General features: G+C 36.1%; 1 protein-coding gene across 50 annotated transcripts in view; it reads left to right on the forward strand.

Moving 5' to 3' along the window:
* ANK2 (ankyrin 2) overlaps positions 1-26,567 on the forward strand; it is a 259,972-nt gene that overhangs the window by 24,596 nt on the left and 208,809 nt on the right. For 11 of the 50 annotated variants that reach the window (XM_041759871.1, XM_041759881.1, XM_041759876.1 and 8 more), the window contains exon 1: positions 5,798-6,133. The exons of 6 other annotated variants lie outside the window; for them this stretch is intronic. In XM_041759871.1, coding sequence (XP_041615805.1) covers positions 5,999-6,133 — 135 coding nt within the window. In that variant the 5' untranslated portion in view covers positions 5,798-5,998. Of the gene's footprint in view, positions 1-5,794; positions 6,134-26,567 lie in introns of those variants that run through there. 33 more of the 50 variants (XM_041759893.1, XM_041759894.1, XM_041759910.1 and 30 more) reach the window with 8 other exon arrangements.

A 26,567-nucleotide genomic window follows, 5' to 3' on the forward strand; every position in this document is an offset into this window, starting at 1 on the left:
TGATGAACTGCAAAAAAAAAAAGCACTTTGTTAGCACAAAGTGCTAACACTATCATATCAGGACAGTTTGTGCTGTAATGATAGTTTAGATTAAGAGATTGGACTTTGCTTTTTTCATTTTTTGTGGTATATATCCTTGAATAACCCTTTAACTTGCAAGACAGAAAAAAAATTAAATTCCATGATTCTGAGTGAAATGTTCTTTCAGATTTTCCACTTTAAAGACTCCTGGCAAAATGTGTTCTTCAATATTATTAATATGGTAACACTTTCCCTTTAAGAACAAGTTAATTGAAATAGGGAGACTAAAATCCCTACTATTTTATGCAGTTGATTTGCAAAAACTTGTCCTACAAAATCCTATAAACCTGTCTTACAACATCAGATTCGAAGACTGAGGCCATTTCCAGGTGAAAGTTGTTTTACAGTTGTGAGATATAGAAAGCTGGCAGAGTGAGCTTTCCAAAAATGTTTCTAGTTTTTCAGTGGGGCTAATATTCAGGAAAGGAGCAAGAGCAAAAGGGTCTTCACTTTGGAAAAGAACCCCTAGATACCGACAGAGTGAAATTGTGTGAGTGTCCCATGGAATAGCCACTGAACGCAGTCAGCTCATAGAACCAGGGACCCGGGATGCTAGATATTGAGTTGTTGTTTTCTTTCTTTTTTTTCTCATGCTAGCCAACTAAATGGATGGTCAGCTTCAACTACCACCTGTGAGGTATATGTTCAAATGTAACAAGTGCTGTTGTGTGGAAGTAAAGAGCTTCAGAGCTGGAAGGGATCTAGCAATCATCTAGTCTGAACCCCTTATCTTAAAAAAGAGAGAACTAAAGCCCAGATTTGATAAAGGTTACACAAATCCATGCAGGTAAATTAGTGATAGAACCAAAATCTGGGATTATTTTTAGCTGAGAGGCCTTTTCATTCCTCTGCAGGAGCTGTGATCTAACTCTTTAGATTAAATTGGGGGAACTGATAGTTATTTCTTCTCCAAGGTGTTAGTTTCCTGATGGTTCTGTAATCATTGCTTGTTATTTAAAAAGTGAAATTTAAAACTGCAGTGGATGGTTTTCAGCTTTGCTGTCATAGGGACTTTAGTAGCTACTTTGGGAAGATTACAGCTGAGAAGCTGGCCTTTGTTCTCAGTCCTTAATCGCTTTTCTCTTTTGATGGATTTGAACCACAGCAATAAAGATGAAATAATAACAGTAAAATTGCCTGGAAATTTAAGAAGGAGATTGCAAATATGTCACATCATACGGGCTTTGAATTTCACATTCTAAATCATGCACCAAATTCAAGTATCCTGCTCTAAGTGTGGCCAAACATGCAAATATTTGCTTTCTGAGTAATTTGCCCTAATGACTTTGAAGCATTTTTGAGAAACAGTGGTGACATTGTTCTGCCCTGGCAGAAAGCATATCCCTTGTCACATGTCCACAGAGATCCTAACAATCTACGAGTGCATTATTAAGGCATGAGTACTACACAGTATTCGCTAACCTTACCTTCTAGTTGGCAAAATGTTAGATATATAGGTCATCATATCATCCAAACTTTCGTGACAAGTCTGACTTAGTTAACCACTTGGAAATAGAACTAGCAATATATTGTTTTTAGAGACTTATTTATTTGAGAGACTGTGTGCAAATGCATGAGGGGGGGATGGGGCAGGAGAGAGAGTTTTCAGGCAGACTTCCCACTGAGTGCAGAGTCGATGAGGGGCTTGATATCTTGACCCATGAGATCATGACCTGAGCCAAAACCAAGAGTTGGACGCTCAACTAACTGAGCCACCCAGATGCCCCTAGAACTAGCAAAATTTTAACCTCTGAAGTAATGCTCTTTTTTTTGCAAAGTCCTCACCCTTTTTTTGATTATACGGAAAGCAGAATTGGCAAAGTCTGGAGTGATCACGTATGAAGCTGTTCATTGAAAGTTCTGTTTTCACAGCTATATCTTCCAGATTGATAATTTAAATCTGTTTTGCCAGAAAATAGGAAATTTTAGCAATCATAGGAGCACTAGCAGTGTATATTTGCCTTTCTTTTGCTCATACTTGTTTAGGCACTAAACTTTAGTCATGAGATTTTGGTACCACCGTGAAGCATATTTTGGGCAGCTCTAATGATAAAAAGCATGGATGTTACTGTATTCAGTAAGTAGGACTTTTTTCTATTAAAGAATGAGAAGATTTCCCTCTGATGAAGAGAGGAGAGAAGGGTAGAAAAGTAATAGTCATTTAAAAAGAGTATAATTGTTGTCAACATATTTCTTTTTTGGTTTATGTTCTCAGTGTACTTTATAAACATTTTTTTTTTCTTTTGAAACAAAGCACTACAAATTCTTTTCCAGGAAAATTCACCCCAAACAATGTAAATATTTTTTCAAAGACTAATAAGAGTGTTTCTTGTAAATGTGGAAATGAAATTAAAGATTTGTCATGTGTTAAAATGTTTAAAAGTATTAAATTTGTTATGTTAATGTGTAAAAAGGTCAGTGTAGTGCAGTTAAATATTGATGTTATCAGTTGTATTCTGATCTATGGCTGCCTTTTATTCATTTACTTAGCAAACATTTAAACTACTGTGTGTATTTTACATCTGTGAGAAGGTCAGTGAGAGGCAAGCCATATTCTGTAAAAAGAGCAAATAGCTGATAGTGGTCCCACCTTTATTCAAAAAGATAGAACAAGTTAAAGGACTAACATGGGTATAATTAAGACTTTTAGGGGAAAGTGAATTTTAAGGTGACCTTTGAAAGAGCCAATGAACAGACTGGTGAAGAAAGAGGGATGCAAGCTTGGCTGAGGGAGAAGCAAAATTGAAGGCATAGCGGTAGAATAGGTAATGTATTAATTAGACAGAAAGATTCCAGGAACCGATTCATGCTATTAGAGCATGGCACAATTATTTATTGAACACCTAGGGACATCTTTCCCTAAGCTGGAGTAGGTAAGTATTCCTTTAACATGTGTAAGTGCGGGGATTCACATCTCAACTCTAGAATGAAGGAATGAAGCCAGAAAGAATTTTTAGGATTTGCTTCCAGGCTTTAAGTTGCATGGTTCTGTGTTAAAAGATTGTTGAATATTGGGCAGCCTGGGTGGCTCAGCGGTTTAGCGCCACCTTCAGCCCAGGGCCTGATCCTGGAGACCCGGGATTGAGTCCCACATTGGGCTCCCTGCATGAAGCCTACTTCTCCCTCTGCCTGTGTCTCTCATGAATAAATACATTAAATCTTTAAAAAAAAAAAAAAAGATTGTTGAATATTAAATTTTTATGTTTTAAAAATAGTCAACTAACTGATTCCAGGAGACAGAGAAAAGTGTGCCTCTTTTAACAGCTAGTAAAATCTTGGCTTATTCTGAATAAAATAGTTGATGTATACCTGATGAAGCATCTGTTATAAGACTTTGTGCGGCACTAAAAGTGTGAAGAACTTTAGACAGAAGATAGGAAAATTGTAAAACATATCTTTTTGGAAGAGTTTGCAAACTCATTATTATACAACATTGCTTACTTAATTTCTACGGTATATCGTTCAAGTATGTGTAACATTTGATGAGAAATGACCATGTTATGAAAAATCATTAGTTTAGTCTTTATAAAAATAATTTGAGCAACACAAAAGGTTTTGCTTGGTACATCTCAGCTACCAGTCTGATCTTGTTACTAATATTAAAGTTTGCTTTTATGAACACATTTACCTAAACCTTTAATATTTTCCCCTAGTTTTTTTCTAAGTTTTTATTTAAATTCCAGTTAGTTAACCTACAGTATATATTAGTTTCAGGTGTGCAATATAGTGATTCTGCACTTTCATACATCACCAGTGTTCATTGCAAGTGCACTCCTTAATCCTCATTAATCCTTTAACATTTAAAATGTTTAGATTACACCTGTCTTTCACATGAATGGAGAAATTATGCCCCCCTTTTTATCATAATATTAGTGGGTCAGTCAATAAATTAAAAAAAGCTTTTAAAATATGCCGTCACCTATAGCTGAAAGATAAAGATTTCACTGAATATTGATGGTGCCTCTCAGAAATTGGAATGTAAGGTTAAGGATCTTTCTAGTAAATAATATAATCTAGGTTCATAAATTATGGGATAAAGAACTATTCAAACAAGATTGATGAAACAGAACAAAACAAAACAAAACAAAAACATATCCCAGCATGGGGCTATAAGAATCAACCTTCCAAAAATGCCATTCTTGGATTTGAGCTTGTAAGGGTTTGAACAGCAATATAGAGTGATAGACTATTTCAAGAATACTGTTTTTTGTTTTAAATATTTTATTTATTCAGAGAGAGAGAGAGAGAGAGAGAGAGAGAGAGAGAAGCAGAGATACAGGCAGAGGGAGAAGCAGGCTCCATGCAGGGAGCCCGAAGCGGGACTCCATCCCGAGACTCCAGGATCGCGCCCTGGGCTGAAGGCAGCACTAAACCGCTGAGCCACCGGGGCTGCCCAGGAATGCTGTTTTTAATTTAAATAAATAATTATAATGACTGGCATTTTTAGTTTAAAAAATGGCAAGTCGGAAAGATGAGTTTTATTCTATCAAATAAACTGTAGTTAATTTCTAAATATCTTTCATATCATTTTTTCCCCAAGTGGTTGCTTTCAATTCAGTAGATTTCTTTAACATTTAATACTTAATATACAATGTGGGTAAGTGATACAAAAATCTAGCTCTTCGGGATCCCTGGGTGGCGCAGCGGTTTGGCGCCTGCCTTTGGCCCAGGGCGCGATCCTGGAGACCTGGGATTGAATCCCACGTCAGGCTCCCGGTACATGGAGCCTGCTTCTCCCTCTGCCTGTGTCCCTGCCTCTCTCTCTCTCTCTCTCTCTGTGACTATCATAAATAAATAAAAATTAAAAAAAAAATCTAGCTCTTCATCTTGCCATTGAGTAGTTTCAAGCCTATTTTGAAGATATGAAAAGAGAAAGCAAATATCAAATGAGGAAGGATAGGACTAATAGTAAAATATTATATACATAAAGTTTTGGAGGAAACTTTAATGGGGGAAATGAAATTTATTCAATAATAGTCTAAAAGTTTTGATGTTTATCATAATTGGGTTCATAAATCTATGGTGCATTTGCTGTGCTTATCTCAGTGGGAAACAACTTTCAAAAATCTGTAGTATGGTTTCAGAGATACTATGTATGTTTTTGAAAGCCATTCTTAATTATTTTTTATAAAGCTGGGGGAAACATTTTTAAAATATTAAAAATTAAAAAGAACTATAAGTAAGGCAAAATGTTTGCTCTACTGTGGCACAATCATGAATAAAGGAAAAGTGTAGATACTTTGTAAAATTCGGAACATCCCTACCATTGTAAAATGAGCCATTTTGATGGATGTGTTTCTGATGAATTTTAAATGCTGAAAGGATGGCCAGTTGTTTTCTGTAAATGATCATGAAAAAGATGATGTTTGTAAGCTGAGTGGATGCCTCTTGGTTTAAACAATTACGCAAATAACTTCTGCCTATTGTGCTGGTAAAGCGAGATCATTAGCAGATTTGGTGTTCTGTGTGAGTAGAAACAGGGGGAATGTCAAAGGATTCAAAGGCATTCACTGAGTAATGCAAAAATTCTCTATGTAGAGATATTTTACTCAGCAGGAACTTAAGTCCATGTGTAGAGTTGGCTGCTCTCATGGTGAAAAACAAAACACCACCACCCCCTCCCCTGCTCGGTCTCAGCTCACCCCCCTCACTCCATTGACATGCATAGCTGGCCTGGTAGGTGTAAAAATAGACCGGCAGAGCCTGAATTGGAAATGGTCACTGAATGCAGCCTGCAGTTGCTGGGGTTTTGAGTTCTCTCTGACACCAGCAAGCCATGAGGGGCGTGTAGGGGAATCGAGCAGAGGAGCCAAGGATCGCCTGGATGAATTGTCCACAGTAGTGTCCCCCTGGGAGCCCCGGACAGAGCACAGAGGGCAAGCACAGGCCCAGTGACAGCGGGAACTGTAGAACTGAGATGGGTAATGCAGCTCTCTGCCCATCTTGTCATGCGGATAAGAGTGTAAGAGCACAAGGACACATGCAGGAATTGGATAAAACCCCAGACTACTATGGCTGTAACAGCGAGGACACCAAAGAACTTGGGGTGTGGGTAAGTTCTGAGCCACAAAGGAGAAGGAGGGGAGGATGGTGGCATAAGAATCAACAGTGGAGCTCATTGGTCCACCTCTAAGCTTCCTGGAAGGAAGTTGACAGAATAAAACCAATGTGATCAAACTACCCAGCTGCCTCCGGTTTGGTGGCATGCTGTTGTCTCCTTTCCGTGCCATGCAGTGTCACATGTTTGTACCTCCTGAGTTGGCTTTAGCTGTGAATTGACATTTGGGAATAAGCGGTGATGCTGTCTTTTTAATGTGAAATTTTGCGCAAAGCTGAACATATATCTTATTATAGGATGACTTACAGCCATACTGCAGAGATTCACTTACATTCAGGCTGTCAGATTCTTCTGCCTATTTATATATTCACATATAGTTCATTTTCCATTAGGTCACAGGGCATTTTTTTAAGCACATGCTAACTTTGAATCCCAGTTGCAGCCTATAAAGGCATTTTACTTCTAATATTTGACCAACTTCAGTGAAAAGGCCTTTAAATACCATTCTAATTATGATGCTAATATGTGCAGAGGCTTAAAAGTTGAGCAATCAAATATTTAATTTGCCTTTCAGGTTTTAATAATTCATAGTCATGATATGTTCCTTAAAATGGTTACAAAGGCCTATTGTGATTTTTGGTGGACAGGGCCAAAATCTCTTTCTGAGATATTTTGCTTTTCAGATTTGCTGGAGAATAGAGTTTATCTTTGATCTGTCAGACCCAGGAATTTGGTCTTATTGCAAGTTATTTATTTCAGAGTGAAATCATGAGACTATGATATGTAGGATTTCTGAGTAAAAGAAACAAAGGGGTTGTACCCCATTCGGTATGTGGAACCTGCTATTTCCAGGGGTGAGAAGAACAAGTAGGCGCGGATTCTGAGGTGCTCTCTGGCTGTTACCCTGACTTCAATGAATCTCATAATTCCCCAGCACTGACATTCTGTCAGGCCCCAGCGAAACTGAAACAGAAACTAAGAACTTATCAATAAAAACAACGTGCAGAGGCAGTGTTTGCAGTTAGTAGAAGTGAAAAGAAATTTTGTCAGCCCTGTAGTGAGAAAGAGGACAGTGCTTTAGGGAATGAGAATGGAATTCAGGAGAATCAACAGCAAGGTGGGGAGGCAGGCAGACCCCTGGGGGTGGGGAAGAGCACCTGCCCTAACAACCACACAGCTGAGGTTTCTCCTTCTGGGTTGTGGTTTAAATTACCCACACTCACCAGGAGTCACTACGGATTTCTAAGTGGCTGCTTCTAGTGCAATTTCTGAACTGAGGTGGCAAAAAACGGTCAACTTTTTTGGTGACTTTATTAACTCTACATGCTTGCTTAATTGCAGCATGTAAATATATTCCCTAAGAAGTGAACGCCTTGTTTAAAAGCTAGTTTCTATGAATGTATTAAAATTAATTTAGAAACCATTCTTTCAAATATTAGTTAATAATTCCTTCCATATTTTTCAGTTACATTTTCACCTTTTAAACATCATTAAGAAAAATGCAATGCATGAAAATAAAGGTGCTTTAAAAATTAAATAGAGGTAAACAAAGAGCAAGTGTCAACCTGCTTTTGAGGTCCAAGGGCCGGAATGAGAAGTTCACCCCAAACTTCTGAGTTCAGAAAACAATTAAAAATGTTTTTGAAGAAATAATCACCAGCAGTATCATTCCTTCGCTAAAATTCTTCTATCCCTACTAACATAGATCCTGATCCTGAAAATATGAGTTGATTTAAAAAATAAATTACAATTTGATTTCTCTGAATTAAGTAACATTTATAACCTGCCAATTATTGAATAAACACTTCTGTCAAAGATTTTATAGATGGTAGCATATAATGATTGCTGGGACTTGGAAAGTTATGGTACAGGAGTAAATGCACCTGTTGTGTACTTTCCCAAGTGATATTCTATTCAGAAAGTAGAGTAGACTTTGACTGTGAGCCATAGTAATAATAATAATAATAATAATAATAATAATAATAATAATTCTTAATACCAAGGATGACTTAAGCTACATATGTGGTTCTATCTTGCTGAAGTTTTTCAAACTTAAGAACTCTATCCTCTTTCTTTACTGTTAAATGTGTACTATAAGTCTGAAGTCACTCACTCCCTAACTGACAAGATATATTCCTTAGTGAATTTCTATCCTTCATGCTTGTTGCAAATAATGATAAGCAGTTGATAATAACAAAGTAGTTATTAACCTAACTTATATTTGTATAGTATTATTTTGGGGGGAAGGAAGACAGAAGTACTTGACACTTTTATCATAGATATAAACTTAGAAATGTTTTAGATAATTTATTGTACTATTAGGCCAAATATTTTAAATAAATGAATTTTCCAATTTTTTTTGTAATCAGAATTAACTCTATGGGAAAATGTGATTTTGCGATACTAAAACTGCTGGGTTTTATATAAATTAACACTTCATTCTTTTCTATAAGTTTTACTTAGGATTTTGAATATTCTGACATTTATTTGTGTAGGTAAGTATAGTAATAAGTATAGCAATAAGGAATAAATTAGTTATCAGGAATTGTGTTGGAAGTAAGGAACCAAAAATAATTTTCTCCTGAATAATGTTATTGTATGTCTATATTTGCAATTCCACTTAAAAGCTTATAAGTTTTTTTATAAAAAATATAAAATCAGTCCAGAATAATTTCCAGATGTATTATGCAGCAAAACACAGAAATTACACTAAAAAATAGAATACTAAGTATTATTTTGGGAATATGATAATTTTCTAAGTTTTAAAGCAACTTTAAAAAAATTATATTGAAAAAAACGAACAGCTAATATGCCACAAATATTAAAAAATTCTTTAACTGGACAAATATGTTATTTTCCTAACATATATACAAATTAATGTTTGAATTCCAAAGCAAAGGTCAGCTAACTTTTTCTGTAAAGAACTAGAGAGTGAACATTATAGACGTTGCAAGCTACCTGGTCTCTGTGGCAGCTGCTTCTCTCTGTTGTTGTAGAGTGAAAGCAGCCATGGGCAATGGTAAACAAATAGATCTGGCTGTACTTGAACAATTATGAAGTTTTTCTATTACTATTCAATTGCTAACTTTTCAATTTCTAAATATTAATTTCGTTACTATTTTTCTCATTTGTAAAGATACCAGTTAAGACCACCAGAAGTTCCCATTCTGTTAACAAAGATACAATAATACTGTTTTAGAAGATTGTGTTGAGACTGGTAGACATTTATGAGTATGCTGTAACTTTTTCTAATTACTTGAAGAGCAATTCAGATATAAATTTCAAACTCTAGTTACAATTTCTGTTTTTCACTTTTCTAGTGCAGTGAAGACTCTAGTAGCAGGGATGTATTTGCATGGAGATAAAGAGCAGGCAAAACTTCTGGGCAGATTCTGACCACCAACTGCAGATATAAGCTGCACTGGACCCTAATCCATTTGTTATGAGTTCTCCCAATGCTTGTGAGCATCCTTCCTTTCTTTTTTTTTTTAAATTTTTATTTATTTATGATAGTCACACACACAGAGAGAGAGAGAGAGAGAGAGAGAGAGAGACAGGCAGAGGGAGAAGCAGGCTCCATGCACCGGGAGCCTGACGTGGGATTCGATCCTGGGTCTCCAGGATCGCACCCTGGGCCAAAGGCAGGCACCAAACCACTGTGCCACCCAGGGATCCCTCTTTTTTTTTTTAAAGATTTTTTTATTATTTATTCATAGAGACACACAGAGAGAGAGAGAGAGAGGCAGAGACACAGGCAGAGGGAGAAGCAGGCTCCATGCAGAGAGCCTGATGTGGGACTTGATCCAGGGTCTCCAGGATCACGCCCTGGGCTGCAGGCGGTGCCAAACCGCTGTGCCACCAGGGCTGCCCTCTTTTTTTTTTTTTTTTTTTTTTAGCATCCTTCCTTTCACTTAAACTTTAGGGTCAAGAGAATATTACTACCAGAGAGACCTCATTCCAAATCCACTCAGAAAATATCTGCCTTCCTAATGAAGATGTTAGGCTCCTGACATATGTTAGGATTTTCCTTAAAATGTGGTTGCCTCTTCCATTAGACCTGAAAAGACTTGAGAATCTGTTATTATCATGGTTAGGTTGTGTGTGTGTTTTTTTTCAATTTTTATAAATTTGAATATAATTGGCACACAATATCATATTAATTTCAGGCATACAACATAATGATTCAACTCTGTGTTATGCTATGCTCTCCATAAGGATACCTGCCATCTGTCACTAGACAAAGCTATTGCAGTGCCATTGCCTATATTCCCTATATTGTACCTTTTATTCCTGTTGCTTATTCATTTCACAGTGGAAACCTGTATCTGCTACTCTCCTTCACCCATTTTGCTCATCTTTCCACACTCCTCTCATCTGGCAACCATCAGTTTGTTCTCTGTATTTATAATTCTGCTTCTGTTTTTCATTTAGTCTTTTGTTCTGTTTTTTTTTAGATTCCACATGTAAGTCAAATCATATGGTATTTGTCTTTCTCAGTCTGACTTACTTCACTTAGCATAATACCCTCTAGATCCATCCATGTGGTCACAAGTGGCAAGATATCATCTTTTTTTGTGGCTCTGTAATATTCCATTATATATAAAGATCTGTCTATCTATTGTACATCTTCTTTATCCATTCACCTACCAATGGACGCTGGGTTGCTGTCATATTTTGGCTATTATAAATAATGCTGTGATAAACATAAGAGTACCTTTAACTTTTTGGATTAGTGTGTTAATTTTCTTTGGATGAAGATACAGTAGTATCACAAGCGGTTTGACAGTTCCATAAAGAGGAAGCATGAGGGGCAGGAAGGAGTCACAAACAAAGTTAATCTGTTTTTAAATTCTTATTCAGAATAAGTACTAGTAATGGTTCTATATTTTTTTATTGATCTCAAGAGGGAAAACTGCACCATCTCTCAGATATCTTTTCATTTTCATTTATGCAGACAAATGGTATACATATTATAAGGTAAAAGACTCCAAGTAGGCTCCAGAGATACAGCTTCTTGATCATGCTTTGGTAAAGTGCAATCCAGAAGAACATTGAGAATATACCTTCATCTCATATTCTTCTTGGCTTGTATTTTTATTATAGCATCATTTATAGATTTGTGTATTAGCCCAAATGTACTCTCTATTTTTCTTGCACTACAGATCGTGTATTTTTAATTGTAGTTTCTTTGCCATGTCAGATTAATTTGCTTTGTCCCAAAAGCAAAACCGTAAATGTGATTCTTCATCACAGATACTACTTAGGTTACCTGTCCTAGCTGCCTATTGAGCTATTACATTCTTCACTTTTTGTAAGCTGATTGTCAGAGATTTTTATTTTCTTGTTTCATTTATCTTAACAATTTTTCTGATTTTAGTGAAGAATTTTATCTTGTTTATATCAGCTTTTTTGTTATTCTATACATTTTCCTGTGATTTTAAGACTATAAGCAGTGATTTCTGGTATTGTGAAAACATTTTAGTGTTTTATACTATGCTGAATCAAAAGGTAGTAAGTCCGCCAGTCAGCAATAATTGAGCTAGGTATAGTGCTAAATGCTGGTGATGAATTGATAACAACAGTTCCCTTGGTGGAAAGACAAGCTTTAAACATATGTAGGGGCTGGGGGAACATGCTGCCTAGCTGAGGTAGTAGATGCTGGGTGTGTTCAAGAGACAGAAAGACAGCATGGCTGAAGCACAGTCAACAAAGAAGAGAGTAAATGCCAATGAGGTCTGAGAGGCAGGCACAGGCCTACATTGGCCAAGGTTTGGATTTCTTTCTAATTGTAGTGGGTCTTGGTAAAGGAGTTTGGATTTCATTCAAAACATTTTGGGAATCCTCTGGAGGGTTTTAGTCAGGGCAATCGTAGGACCTCATTTACACTTTGAACGTTCTCTCTCTCTCCCTATCTTCCCACACACTTCCCTCCTTCCCTTGGTGGAGGATTGATGGTGAGTGCAGCCAGTGGAATAAAAGAGGCCAATTTTAGTGGTCCTGGAAACCCCTGAGGTGAACTGATGGAGGATCAGATTTAGAGGCTAACAGGAGAGGTCAGAAGTGATCAGATTCAGGGTGTATTTTTGTTCTTATTGAAAGATTGTTTTGGCATTGTAAAAGAAAGAGAAGGGATTAGGCTTAAGTAACTAGGTACACCATGGTGCTGTTTATTAAGATGGAATGGTGTGTGTATATGTGTGTCTGAAAGAGAGAGAGGGAGAGAAGAGAGAGAGAGATGATTCTTTATCTAATAAAACAAGCATGTCAGTATGTCAAAAGAGTTAAAAATTTTCTTCAGTTTTGAGTTCTACGAGGGTAGAAGTAAGAGACATGAAGTGATTTAGTGAGCATTATCTTGAGTAGCCTTTTTATAACTGCTATAAGGAAACTTTCTTCGTATAGTGTTGATATTACCTCTAAAAAGAGCCAAGAGTATAATGAAATCTATTCTAACAAAGCATTTCAAAAATATGAAATGATATAGACCATGGTTATGTAATTTTTGGATGATTATTTATTTATTTATTTATTTATTGGATTTTATTTATTTATTTATGAGGGATACAGAGAGATAGAGAGGCAGAGACATAGGCAGAGGCAGAAGCAGGCTCCATGCAGGGACCCCGACGTGGGACTTGATCCTGGACTCTGGGATAATGCCCTGAGCCAAAGGCAGACACTGAACTGCTGAGCCACCTAGGTGCCCCTGGATGATTCATTTAAAGATTAATGTTGAAAGAAGATAAGACATGGCTCTATCCTCTAGGAATTTCCAGTCTAGGTTTAGGAACAGAATTATCCATGTGTAATCAATTAACTCTAGACAATCACAATTACATGACAATGCGATTTTTTTTTAAAGATTTTAATTTATTTATTCATGACACACACAGAGAGAGAGAGACAGAGACAGAGACAGAGACACAGGCAGAAGGAGAAACAGGCTCCATGCAGGGAGCCTGATGTGGGACTCAATCCTAGGTCTCCAGGATCCCTCCCTGGGCTGAAGGTGGTGCTAAACCGCTGAGCCACCAGGGCTGCCCCAACAATGCTAGTTTTGAAATGAGTACTTACAAGATGCCGAAGAAGGTGATAATCAGTGCAAGCCAATGTTTGGGGAATGTCTCGTGCTGATATTCAGCCAGCATGGAGCACAGCATCTGTACCAGTTGTCTACACTTTGAAATGCTTCCGTAAAGGCTAATTAAATGGTTGCTTCTATAAGCCCACCAAGCTGTGCCTTCTACTGAGGCTATCTGGAACTTATTTCCAGGATTCCTCAGTCCACTCCATCCCCCAAGTGAGCAAACAAAACAATAGAGCCTGGATCAGCAAGGGGCCTCCAGGATCACCTTCCTCTAGTGCTACAGTCAGCATCCATTGCGATTGGTTGGTGTCTAAGCTGTACCAGTTGTTAAATATTTTGAATATCCCTTCTGCTAATGGAGAAGTTGGAGTCTGTAGTAGATCTTGGAAGCAGAGTACAATCTTGGTTCCTGTTGAGAAGAAAGTATACTCAGTAAACATGTATTGAACATCTACTAAGTGCCAGGCACTTGGTCTACCAAGATGAATAAAACATGCAACCTTGGTTTAAGGAATGTAATCCAAGATGGACAAAGCAGAAGACCCAATATCGTTATGGTGGATAAGAAAGCCTAGGGTGTTCTGGAATACCTAAAGGGTGACAACTCAGTCAGAGAGTTACAGAAAAGTCAAATCTTGAAGCATTATGGGCAGATCACAAACTCAGTGTTGGAGTCAATAGTAACATTGGAATGATAGAGAAACAGTGTGTAAACCCCCACAGCTATGACACATATAGTTTCTATTGGACGTGAGGGGAACTCATGAAATTTGGATAACAGGCATGGGATAAAATTATCGAGAGCTTTATAAGCCAAGCTTTAGAATTTGGACTCTATACTAGGGAAAGGTCATTGATTGAAATCTTTAGAAGAAGCAGTTAGATAGTGGTTTGTACATTAAGCTCCATTCTCTTTGCAGTGTCTAACAGAGTACCTGGCACTTAGTGGAAGCTTAATAAATATTTTTGGAAAATATGAATAAAATAATGACTAGGAAATCACCCAAGCTGGTAAATCTAGTTGTGGGCATTTTCCAGCTGTAGGTGACAATCCCCCAGATGAAACCAGAGGCTGGGAAAACTGAAAAGTGATAGAGGCAAAAAAAAAAAAAAATTTCTAAAAACATTTAAAGAACTTGGTGACTAAGAAGTTTTCATTATAACCTTCTTTTCAAAAAAGGAATGTACCTTTACTGCAAATGCTTACACATTACTACTGTGAAATATTAATTGGGTGAAGTATATTTACTTTATAAAAAGTATATATTTTCCTGAAGTATTATGAATTTTTTACATCAAGTCATACATATAATACAATAGTTTGAAATTAATTAAAAGATGACATTGTGATAAGAGAAATCATTATACGCAATATCTAATATAATATTTCTATTATATTTTTCTTATAATGAGGTCCATCCAAATAAAACACAATTCTTTAATTGAACCATGTAATAATTTTTAATAGTCTTTCTTCTGCTACACTTAATAAGAGTAGTTCTATTGTACAATTTAGTGGCTTTTTCAAGGTCACATGTATGATGGAGCTGAAACTACTCTGTGGAGAGAGCATATTTTGCTTCCTTCCCACACGGACATCTGCTGTACTTCTTACCCATTTTCAATTGCTGTTTTAGATTTAATGCCCTTTTAGTGGTGAAACTTAAAATTTATTATGCCACAAGATTCCTTCATTTTCATTTGAAAGTTCTTGAAATTTGGGGGAAATTAGATTATATTTGACTGTCAGAATTTTCAGTGTTTGACTTTTCACAACTTACATTCATATCATATTTGTGTGGGTTTATGTGACTATAGTAAAACACTTTTGTGCCTTTCTTTGTATTTGCTTATAAGAAGTAAAAACACTAAAATGATCATCTGAAGTGTAATCATTTCAGTGGTGTCTTTGAGCCAATGAATTCTATCAAAAACCTATGCAAAAGTCAGGTATTTAAACAGTGTTTTTGATGAATTATAAATGTTGCTGACATATTTAAGTTTCGAGATTTTTTGGGGACTCTTTATCTACCTTAGTTATCAATGAGTTACAATAAGGGGCTTTAAGGTATAATCTTTATGTCATACCTGATACTCTAACAATTTCTATATTCTAGTTAACAACTCTATTAAACATATCATGTACTAAAATTAAATTTCTAAGATTGATAATTTGTCTAAATAAGAATTCTCTCTTTATCAAGGATAAATATGAGAAATTGGATCTGTCCAGGCAGAAATAATGTATTAAAACTACAGTTGAAGTCTCTTTAGATTTACTACTTAGTGTATCTTTCTAGGTTGTATGGCCTTCTGAAGGAAATTAGAAAGCATCTACTAAGACCTCTAGTAAAACAGAAGTGCACAGTTAAGCATCTGCCTTCTGCTGAGGTCATGATTGCGGGGTCCTGGGATTGAGCCCCACATTGGGCTCCCTGTGCAGCAGGGAGTCTGCTTCTGTTTCTCCCTGTCTCTCCGTCTGCCTCTGCACCAGGGTCCTCCAGGATCACCTTCCTCTAGTGCTACAGCCAGCCTCCATTGTGATTGGTTGGTGCCTAAGCTATACCAGTTGTCAAATATTTTGAATATCCCTTCTGCTAATGGAGAAGTTGGAGTTTATCCACCCCGCTTGTGTGCGTGCATGCATTCTCTCTCTCTCTCTCTCAAATAAATAAATACAATCTTAAAAAAAAGGACATGCATAAGAAAATTTGTGACTCGTAACTTTTTGGAAATCACTAGTTGTCACATATCATTTCTTATATTCTCCCAGATTTACAAAAGGAAAAAGGCAATTTTCAGAAATAAAAGGCATTCAAAAGATTACTACCAATAAAGTATATGTTTTTCAAACTTGTCCATATATCTATAATACATTATTATTTTTAAATGGCTTATCATATTCAGCTTCTTATGCATTCCTACCTCAAACATTTTGACTGACTAAATGATTGATGATGACATAAGGGATAAGGTATATTTGAGTTGAGTAATAAATACATAGAATGAAAGATCTAGTTAATCCTTTATGTCAGCACCTTCCAAAGTGTGTTCTGTGAACCACTCACATCAGAAGAATCATCTGGGGTGTTTTAAAGTGATGTGGATTGCTGAGCCCCACTCCAGACCTCCAGAATTAGAGTTTCTGATGTGGGAGCCAAGAATATGTATTTAACAAGATTAAGCATGATCTCTAAGTAACCCTTGAGTGCACTAAAGTATGATAACTACTGCTTTATGTTCTAAGAGGTTGATTTTACTGAAGAGACAGGCTGAATATGTAACCATCAGCGCAAAAGGGCACAGGAATATAAAAACCCTTCACATTTTATTAAGATTCTTCTAATCCAGGTTAACTCAACTGACTGCCAAAATTCTATTTAGTGGCAATTACAGAAACCAAGACCACGCAGGACAAGTGGGAATAGAGTTGGCTTTGCTAACAAATGTTTCACAAACTTGTCCATATAATACATAATATTGTATGAACTCCTACAGTTCTTCTGTATGGATTTAAAAGGAGGAAAGTGCTTGCTTGCATTACACTGCAATGGAATTTTAAATCACAGCACTTAGAGTACATTTAAGCTCCACTTTCAGAAGCTAATAGTTACTGTACACCTATATAGAGTCCTTTTATTCATTGTTTAACCTTGTAAACTCCTGTCAAAAATCTAGGCACTGAAGTTCTAGAAGACACTGTTGTGCAATTTTTTTAAATTAATTTTTTAAAATCAGAATTTCATTCCACTGTTGAGCAGTCAGCTTGAACAGCAAGACTGTACCAAATGATTTGATTCTTTACTGGAATCAACATCTAATATAATATCCTGCTTGAATTCCACACTTACGCCCTAAAAAGTCATGTAGCACATGACAGATGATTAACAAAGTTCTTCTGGTCTCATTAAAAGGTCTTAATACATCAACTAATGTGAAGTGTCAAATATTCATTCCATGTATTTTCAACTTTTAAAAATTACATATGCATTTTTTAAAAGATTTTTTTAAACACTTTAAAAAAATTATTCATGACAGACACACAGAGAGGGAGGCAGAGACAGGCAGAGAGAGAAGCAGGCTCCATGCAGGGAGCCCAATGTAAGACCTGATCGCAGGACTCCAGGATCATGCCCTGGGCTGAAGGCAGGCGTCCCTTTTTTTAAAGATTTTATTTGACAGAGAGCACAAGCAGAGGGAGCAGCAGGCAGAGGAAGAGCTAGAAGCAGGCTCCCCACTGAGTAAAGAGCCTGATGCGGGGCTCAATCCCAGGACCCTGGGATCATGACCTGAGCCCAAGGCAGATGCTTAACCAACTGAACCACCCAGACGCCCCTATATAGGAATTTCTAGAAGATCTAAAAATTAAGTATTTAATCAGTATCTATTGAAAGTAAATAATGAATTTTATTGTCTACACTTTCTTTCTTCTTCTTCTTCTTTCTTTCTTTCTTTCTTTCTTTCTTTCTTTCTTTCTTTCTCTTTTTTCTTTTTACGATTATACATAATCATACATAACATGATACACATAACATAAATACAGACTGAGAAATCAATCTTTTCTTTGGTATTGATTTACATATACTCACTCACCAATTAATTTTTTGAAGAATTAATCAGTGATCCAGATGGACATGTTAACTTCCAATCCTGTTTAAAATGTGACCCATACAGGGGCGCCTGGGTGGCACAGTGTTAATTAAGTGTCCACCCTATAGTTTTGGCTCAGGTTGTGGTCCTAGGACTGTGAGATCAAGCTCCATGCCAGACTCTATGCTTAGTGTGGAGTCTGCCAAACTTTTTCTTCTCTGTCCCTCTGCCCTCTCTCCCCACCCTGCATGCTTGCTCATGCACGCTCTCTCAAATAAATAAACCCTTAAAATATAAGTAAATAAAATGTGACCCATACGGTTATAGCTATTTGTCAGAGCCTAGCCAATGATATTGTCAGCCAAGTTATTGATCCTAGGTTGCTTTCTGTCCCATCCCTAATGTCTTGATCTGGCATTGGGAATAGATCTATTCAGGATCAAAAGTTGAGTTAGATGCAGAAAATAACAGTAGAATGAATGAATGAATAAAATGTAGGAATGTGGGGGATTCTGTATTAATTATTAATAATAAAGCTACCATTTATATAGCTCTTATTATTTATCAGATTCTATAATGGCAAAAAAAAAAGATTCTATAATGGCATCTGCATACCTTTGACAGAACATAAATATCATTTACTCCTGTTGATAGCTTTGTGAGTCAATTTTGTGTACTAAGATTTCCTTTTAATGATTGTTTTTGCCTCAATATACTCTCCTTAGGGACTTCACATATGTTACCTTATTTAATTCACATAACTCTATACGTTTTATAGGCCAGAAAACTGAGGCTTGAGGTCAGTAATTTGCTCAGGGTCAGACATCTTATGGTAAAGGTTGGAACCAGGATTGAAGAGATCTTTTTTTTTTTTTTTAATAATGAGTTTTCTTTTTTCTTTTTTTTTTTTTTTTAAAGATTTTTATTTATTCATGAAAGACACAGAGAGAGAGAGACAGAGAGGCAGAGACACAGGCAGAGGGAGAAGCAGGCTCCATGCGGGAGACCGACGTGGGACTCGATCCGGGTCTCCAGGATCACACCCCAGGTTGCAGGCGGCGCTAAACCGCTGTGCCACCGGGGCTGCCCGAGTTTTCTTTTTTTTGTAAATCCATTTAAGATTATTTATTTATGGGAGAGAGAGAGAGAGAGAGAGAGAGAGAGAGAAGAGAGAGAAGCAGGCTCCATGCAGGGAGCCCGGACATGAGACTTCATCCTTGGACCCTAGGATCACGCCCTGGGCCAAAGGCAGGCGCGCTAAACCACTGAGCCACCCAGGGATCCCCTGAAGAGAAGATCTAAGCTCACCATGTTATGCTGGTTTTTCAAAGAAAGAAAAATGTTAAAGAGGAGACATTAGAGGAAGTTTAAAGTGAGTTGAAAGATTTTCAACAATTGGAAAAAATTGCCCACTTGGAAAATTTCAAGTAATATTGTAACTTATGCTTAATATAAAAATAAATTTCAGGTAATTAAAAGTTAAATGAAAAAAAAAGAAGTAAATTTTTAAAGCTAGAAGAAAATGAAGAAAAGTAGTTCATTGATTTCAGACTTGGGAAGCTTAAAAGCAATGGAATAAAAATCTTAAAGTGAGGTTTATACTTTCTAATAAAAATTCTGAAAGTTGAAAGATGTGTTAAGAAAATAAACTCAGGATAACTTGCAGCAAATATGACAAGATGTTAACTTGTTTTTTTTTTTTTCCTTTTTAAGATGTTAACTCGTTAATATAAAGTTTTTAAAAGTAAAAAAAAGACATTAAAAATACATATAGAAAGAATGAGAGAGAGAGAACGCAAGCACAAGTAGGGGGAGAGTCAGAGGGAGAAGCAGATTTCTCACTGAGCAGAGAGCCAGATGTGGGGCTTTCCCAGAACCTGGAGATCATGACCTGAGCTGAAGGCAGCCGCTTAACCGACCCAGCCTCCCAGGCGCCCCTGCTGGCTGATTTTTAAAATTTATTTTTCGAATGATCTACTATGAGAATATATTTGCTTTTATAATGATTCCCCTACTTTGTTTTTGGGAAGGGAGATCATAAGAACAAAAAAGGAAGTAAAGAACATAGGAAGTTACGTGATTTTAGACAAATACTCTTATGGGATATATATTTATTCCTTGGATTTCTTAACATATTATTACTTTATTTATATCCTACTGTTATTTAGCTTTTCAATTGATTTGGAAGAACTAACTTTTTATGGGTACATTTTTACTACTTAATTTTTACTGGGAAAATAAGATTTATTATTATCCTTTCTTATAGGTGTAATCAACATTTAAACAGCAGGTGTGGTAATTAATTAAGAACAGCTGAGAGAGGTTTCATCCCTCTTGGAAGTAGTCCAGGTTTAAATCCCACTCAGGGAAATATGTCAGTATGAGCTAGTAGAAGTCTGCATGCTGCTTTAAAAACAGGAACAAATGTTGTCTTTGAAGTTTACCATGCTGTGGAAACACTTTTCCTTGGTATGGTAATAGTGATCATTGTGATAGAGACATTGCTCTAGATTCACTTGTCAAATATAATATGCAGTAATATTTTATTTTATTTTTTTATTTTTTTTTGCAGTAATATTTTAAAATAGTATATCTGTGTCCTTAAAAGTCATGAATCTTGGGTTAGCAATGTTAAAGAAAAGAAATCTTGGTATTCTAGAGGTGTCAGTGCCCTAGCACAGGAAGGAGAACTGAGCATCAAAAGAGATCAGAACATGATCATTGGGTCAGTTTGTGGCTGCATTAAATTTTCCCCAAAACAGAAAGCAACGGAGACTTCTGTAGGTCAGTCAACAGTGAAAGGTGAACAGCAAAAACTGTAGTGGGGGTGCTAGGGAGACGGTAATCCTGATGGTTATGATTATGGCCTCCAGAAAGAGACTGAGGACTGGTCTTAGCTCTGGCATTTATTGCCAAAAGTCCATGGACAAGTGGCTTCACCTCACTAAGCCTCAGTTTCTTTATTTGGATGATTTATGAGGATTAAATGAGAATATAAATGTTTTTGGCATACAACACAATTAACCATTAATATTATGGCTTTGCACGAGAGAGAAATACAAAATAGTGTTCGTTCCTTTGAGGTGTTTGCAGACAGGTTGACTAGCAGAGTGTAGGTGCACAAAAGCAAACTGAAGGTCATAGAGTCTCATAGGTGAACAGTTTAGAAGAAGCAAGTCCAGGTGGCATGTAGATTCAACATGGTGTATGTCAGTCCCTATTCTGTAGGAAAATATTTATACATTTCAATAAAAGAATCACTAAAATGACATAAATATACATGAATCATGTAAAAATGATTAATTGACTTGCTTGCTCATAATGCTTTTTGAAAGTTATCTTAAAACAAAAAACAGTGCAAAAAATGCAGTAAACCCAATCAAAACATGTATAATCAATTTTCTTACTTAAAATCATAACCAGAGAGAAAGACTCTTTGTATACTCTACATAATAAGTGCTCAATTAATAGTTACATTTTTTTTAGCTTTTTTTTTAATTGAAGTTTGATTTGCCAACATACAGTATAACACCCAGTGCTCATCCTATCAAGTGTCCTCCTCAGTGCCCGTCACCCAGTTACCCCATCACCCAGTTACCCCATCCCCCTATCCGCCTCCCCTTCCACTACCCTTTGTTTGTTTCTCAGAGTTAGGAGTCTCTCATATTTTGTCACCCTCTCTAATTTTTCCCACTCATTTTCCCTAGTTACATTTTTTAAAAAAAGATTTTATTTATTTATTCATGAGAGACACAGAGACACAGGCAGAGGTAGAAGCAGGCCCTACACAGGAAACCCAATGTGGGACTTGATCCTGGAACTCCAGGATCACACCCTGAGCCGAAGGCAGATGCTGAATAGCTGAGCCACCCAGGTGTCCCTCTCTAGTTACATTTATGAGAAGATATAATCCGTAGAGGAAACTCCGTTACCAAAATGCCCCACAATTCTTATATGTGGGAAAAATAAACCAAATACAAATGGAACTTCTCCAGCTCCAGAGGTATCACCACAGGATATGAATATATACCCAAGTTCTCATCACGCTTCACATTATGAGCTGGGTTCCGATTTCAAATGTTGCTAATCAGAAATGGCCCAATATAAACATCTTTTAAACGAAATTCTCAGGATCTCTTATTTTCATATGTCTTGTTCTTGGATTGTGGAGACAAAGGTAGCCTGCCACTTGGTTCTTTGTCAAGGACCAATAATGAGATATCTATGGTGATATTTTGACATTTCAACTAAGTTAATTTTGTTGGATGAACAGATGAACAAGATCTTTTTGGCTAAGGTTAACTACTGCTTCACAAAAAAGTTCTAATGCTGTGTTTTTATGTGTGCAAAAGTAACCTAATTCTTTAGGAATTTTCTAAGTTTAACTTTTGAGCAATTAAAGCTAGAATCACTTGTAATTATCTTGCCTGTTGTCAGCTTTGTATGAGCTTTGTAAACACAATAATGCTCTTCCGAGGGTTTCATTATCAACCTAATGATCTTTATTGGCTAATGTATTTTAACCATTGTACTAGCCTTTGGAAATTCTAAGAATTATAAGACATGGTTCTTGCCTTTAAGTACATTTATAGTTTTGCTCTGAAGATGGGATATATGATTCTGTATCTACACACACACATATACACACGTTTGACAGTTTAATTTTATGTTATACCACAGATAGATATTTATATAAGAATATAGAGGTAGAAAAAAAAGAATATAGAGGTAGAATTAAGTATGTCATTTTTCTGTGACTAAAATGAAGTATATTTATATGCATAATAATTCTAAGAGAAAATAGCTTCTCTTTTCTGTATCTTGGTCAGAATAATTTTAACAAACCAATGATTTTTTTTTAATTTAGAAAGTTAATTAGTCTTATAGTAACTTCTGAGGTTATTGGAAGATATTACTGTATGATATACTCAGAAATACTGAGTAGTCAGCAATTCTCTTCTTTGGATAATTTATAATAATAAAAGCTTATGTATTGCTTTATATAAAATCTTGTCTTTCCCCAAAGAAGAATAAAATTATTGTTTCTTATTTCTAAAAAAACAGAATACTAATGGTTCTGTGTAGTTAGTAAGATAGTAGTTGCTTTTATATTTAATTTCTTTGCTAATGTCATTGTTGTCAGAGTGAGGAAATGTTGAGCTCCAGAGCCTATCTAATCAAGTCCATTGCTATAGACAGTGGTTTTGTCATGACTTCAACCAAAAGACAATAATGACACAGATGGAGGCCATCCTTACTCATTACTCTTCATTCATTTACCATTAAAGAAGAGTTAGGTATTATTTGGTTTTATTGTAGATATCTGATATAATTATAAAGGAAACATCAAAGAGATTTAATGGTAATGAGTTTCAGGTAAATTAATATAACAGGTATAAATCTTGCTAATCAAGATTTGAAACCAAGTTTTAAAATTTAGTAAATCTGGGGGATCCCTGGGTGGCGCAGCGGTTTGGCGCCTGCCTTTGGCCCAGGGTGCGATCCTGGAGACCCGGGATTGAGTCCCACGTCGGGCTCCCGGTGCATGGAGCCTGCTTCTCCCTCTGCCTGTGTCTCTGCCTCTCTCTCTCTCTCTCTCTCTCTCTGTGACTATCATAAATAAATAAAAATTTTAAAAAAAATAAAATAGAATTTAGTAAATCTGCAAAAGCATTTACTGGATTCAGCAAAATTTTCATTAGTTTTGTTCATATTGACCAATGCTGTTTCATGCCCTTCTTTGGTCAAATTAACTCTATTGAACTTCTTCATTTTGTTTCATTTCCACCAATATTTATTGAGTTATTCTTTGTTGGGCATTGTGCTGTAGAAGTCATGGATGCTCTTTATCCTGGAGGCTAGTTAGGGAGATAGATAGGGGTAAACAGGTAAACTGGGGGTCTTGGTGAATGATTGAATGCTTAGAGTGTTGTGGGACCCCAGAGTAAAACTTAAGAAGAGGGTAGATTGGGAAGGTATTCTAAAGAAGCTATCCCAAGCCTCTGGGAAATAGATCCACAGGGTCCACTTAATAAAAATTCTTGTAGAGTCAAATCATAAAAAACAACTAGTAGAGAATTGTTCATTTCTCATTAAACCTGGCTTAGGCCTGATTTTTGTTTTAAAAGGGTCTTGGGCATCTGAAACAAAGCTTAGTTCTAGCAGATGAATTAACCCTGCTTTTGTTTAAATTAGGAGTTTCCTTTTCAAAATTCTTTTTAGAGTTGATGCCAATGCTCTTATACCAACAACAAGAATTTGTTTTGAAAGCTGCTTCAGAAGAAGTTTAGATATTCTTTGCAATTCAGTAATAACTAGAGGAGTTTTTATTGACTAATTTCCAACAGAGGGATTTTGTAGTATAAGCTGAAATGTTTAGAAAGAAAAAGAGTGGTGCAAGCTACAAATACTTGATTTGTTAATCTTTTTTCCACTGCCATGTGTTATTACTGTAATTAATCAAACACATTCCTTTTTAAAGCCATTTTTCCATCCTATGTTTTATGTTTCAGTGTAAAATTACAAAAGCTCTCTACCTTGCATAGAGTTAGAATTGAATAGCTCAAACCATTCTTGACAATTACAGTTCATAGCATGGAGGTAAATTTAGAAAGTTACAGCAGGTCACATCCATTGAGGATAAAGCAATGCCTCAATTGTATCCCAGTCTTATAGGGAAATGTCAGCTGCATGATACCAGTATTTTGATCTCATTAGAAAGTTCCTGTACAGAATTCTATTTTAGTCCCACTAATATATATTTTTATACATCTATATATGTATAGATACAGAAGTATATATGTATCTATGTGTTTACTGTATCCATACATGTATACATATATATGTATGTATGTATATACTGCTGTATACATATATACTGCCATTTCTGCTTTATTAGCACTTCCTGGTATTCCATGCAAGATGTTGATAGGCCAATACTATCTGCTTCCTGAGGCAATACAAAAGGGCTTCCCTAATCTTCAGAGCTTTATGGATAGAGAAATGGTAAGGAGTGAAGCAAAATCCAATGTCACTACAAAAAACCTGGGATCTCCCGGAGGTTATGCTATGGCCCATTTCTTTAGTCTGTACTCTCTCCTGAACTTTTTTTTTTTTTTTTTTTTAAGATTTTATTTTTAAGTAATCTCTGCCCAGCATGGGGCTAGAACTCACAATACTGAGATCAAGAGTCGCATGTCCTTGGGACACCTGGTGGCTCAGTAGTTGAGCGTCTGCCTTTGGCTCTGGGCGTGGTTCAGGGGTCTGGGATCAGGTTCCATGTCAGGCTCCCTGCATGGAGCCTGCTTCTCCCTCTGCCTGTGTCTCTGCCTCTCTCTCTCTCTCTCTCTGTCTCTCATGAATAAATAAATAAAGTCTTAAAAAAAAAGAGTCACGTGTCCTTCTGACTCAGCCAGCAAGGTGCCCCTCTCCTGGACTTTTTTAGTTTTGTGTTTTTAACACACTACTATATAGTGATAGCACTTCAGATTTAATCAGTCCAAAACCAAACTGTTATATTCTCTCAAATTTCAGGGTATTCTATCCCCCAAATTACTGTTCTTGATTCAAAGTGTCAGTAATTACCTGCCAAAGGTATAATTTCTCTTCCATAAACCCTCAAATTCGATTTCCCCAAATTTTATAACTTTTTTTCCCCCTATATGACAAATGGTATCTTTTTCATATTGCTTTCCTGAGGACATTTCTTGTCAGGACTATTGCAATAGTATTCCAAATTGTCTCACAAACTCCACTCTTTCCCCTCTAACTATCCTCCATATGTTACTAGAGTGTTTTAAAACAATGTTCTGATCCTGTTTTTTTTCCCCCCTATTTAAAAGGTAACAGTCTCCTATTATGGCATACAAGAACATTCATGGTCTGAGCACTGCCTGACTTTTAAATTTTACTTCTTTCTTGTTTTCAGCATGTTTTTACTGAACTACTTACACTGAATTACTTAGAGCTTTTTGCATACTATATTTTTATACTATATTTTATGCTATATTTTATTTTTTATACTACTATGACCTTGCACTTGCTAGTCCCTGTGACTGCTATGTTTCCCACCTGACTTATCACCAGGAGCTTTATCAAATACTATATTGCTATTCCTATTCTATGTCTAAATATGTTTATGAGCAAATATATTTCTTTGTAATACATTTGTAAATAAGATAAGCATTTGTTGCTTGGACTATTTCCTCTAAATTGATCTTCTTGGTTCCACTTTTGTCCACTTCTAATTTATGGATTGCACTGCAGCTAAAATTGCTCTTTTAAAATCTTTTGAGGTGATGGACTATATTTCCTCTATATTCAATCTCTTATATCTAACATAGTGCCTGACACACAGTAAGTGCTTCAAAAATATTTGTCTGATTCCTGAGTAAATAATTTATTGTTAAGCACCGGTTAAACTATTTTAATTATTTATTATCAAAATAACTTGTGGTTTGACTAATTTGTTTACACTTTTTTTCAAACTGAAGCTATGATTTTACAGTGTGTACACATTTAGATAGGTAGAACTGTAGAGCTTCTCATAATTTAATCAAGGTCATTTAATGAGTCTAAGAAGTGATTTCCTTCTTAAACAGTGCATATATAACAAATTCTTCAGTTTTTTAAAAAAGATTTATTTATTTATTTATTTATTTATTTATTTATTTATTTGAGAGAGAGAGTGTGTGTGTGTGTGAGTGGGGGGAGGGTACAGAGAGAGAAAGACAGAGACAGAGACAGAGCGAA

The sequence above is a fragment of the Vulpes lagopus genome, chromosome 6, assembly GCF_018345385.1.
Source record: "Vulpes lagopus strain Blue_001 chromosome 6, ASM1834538v1, whole genome shotgun sequence".
Lineage (NCBI taxonomy): Eukaryota > Metazoa > Chordata > Mammalia > Carnivora > Canidae > Vulpes > Vulpes lagopus.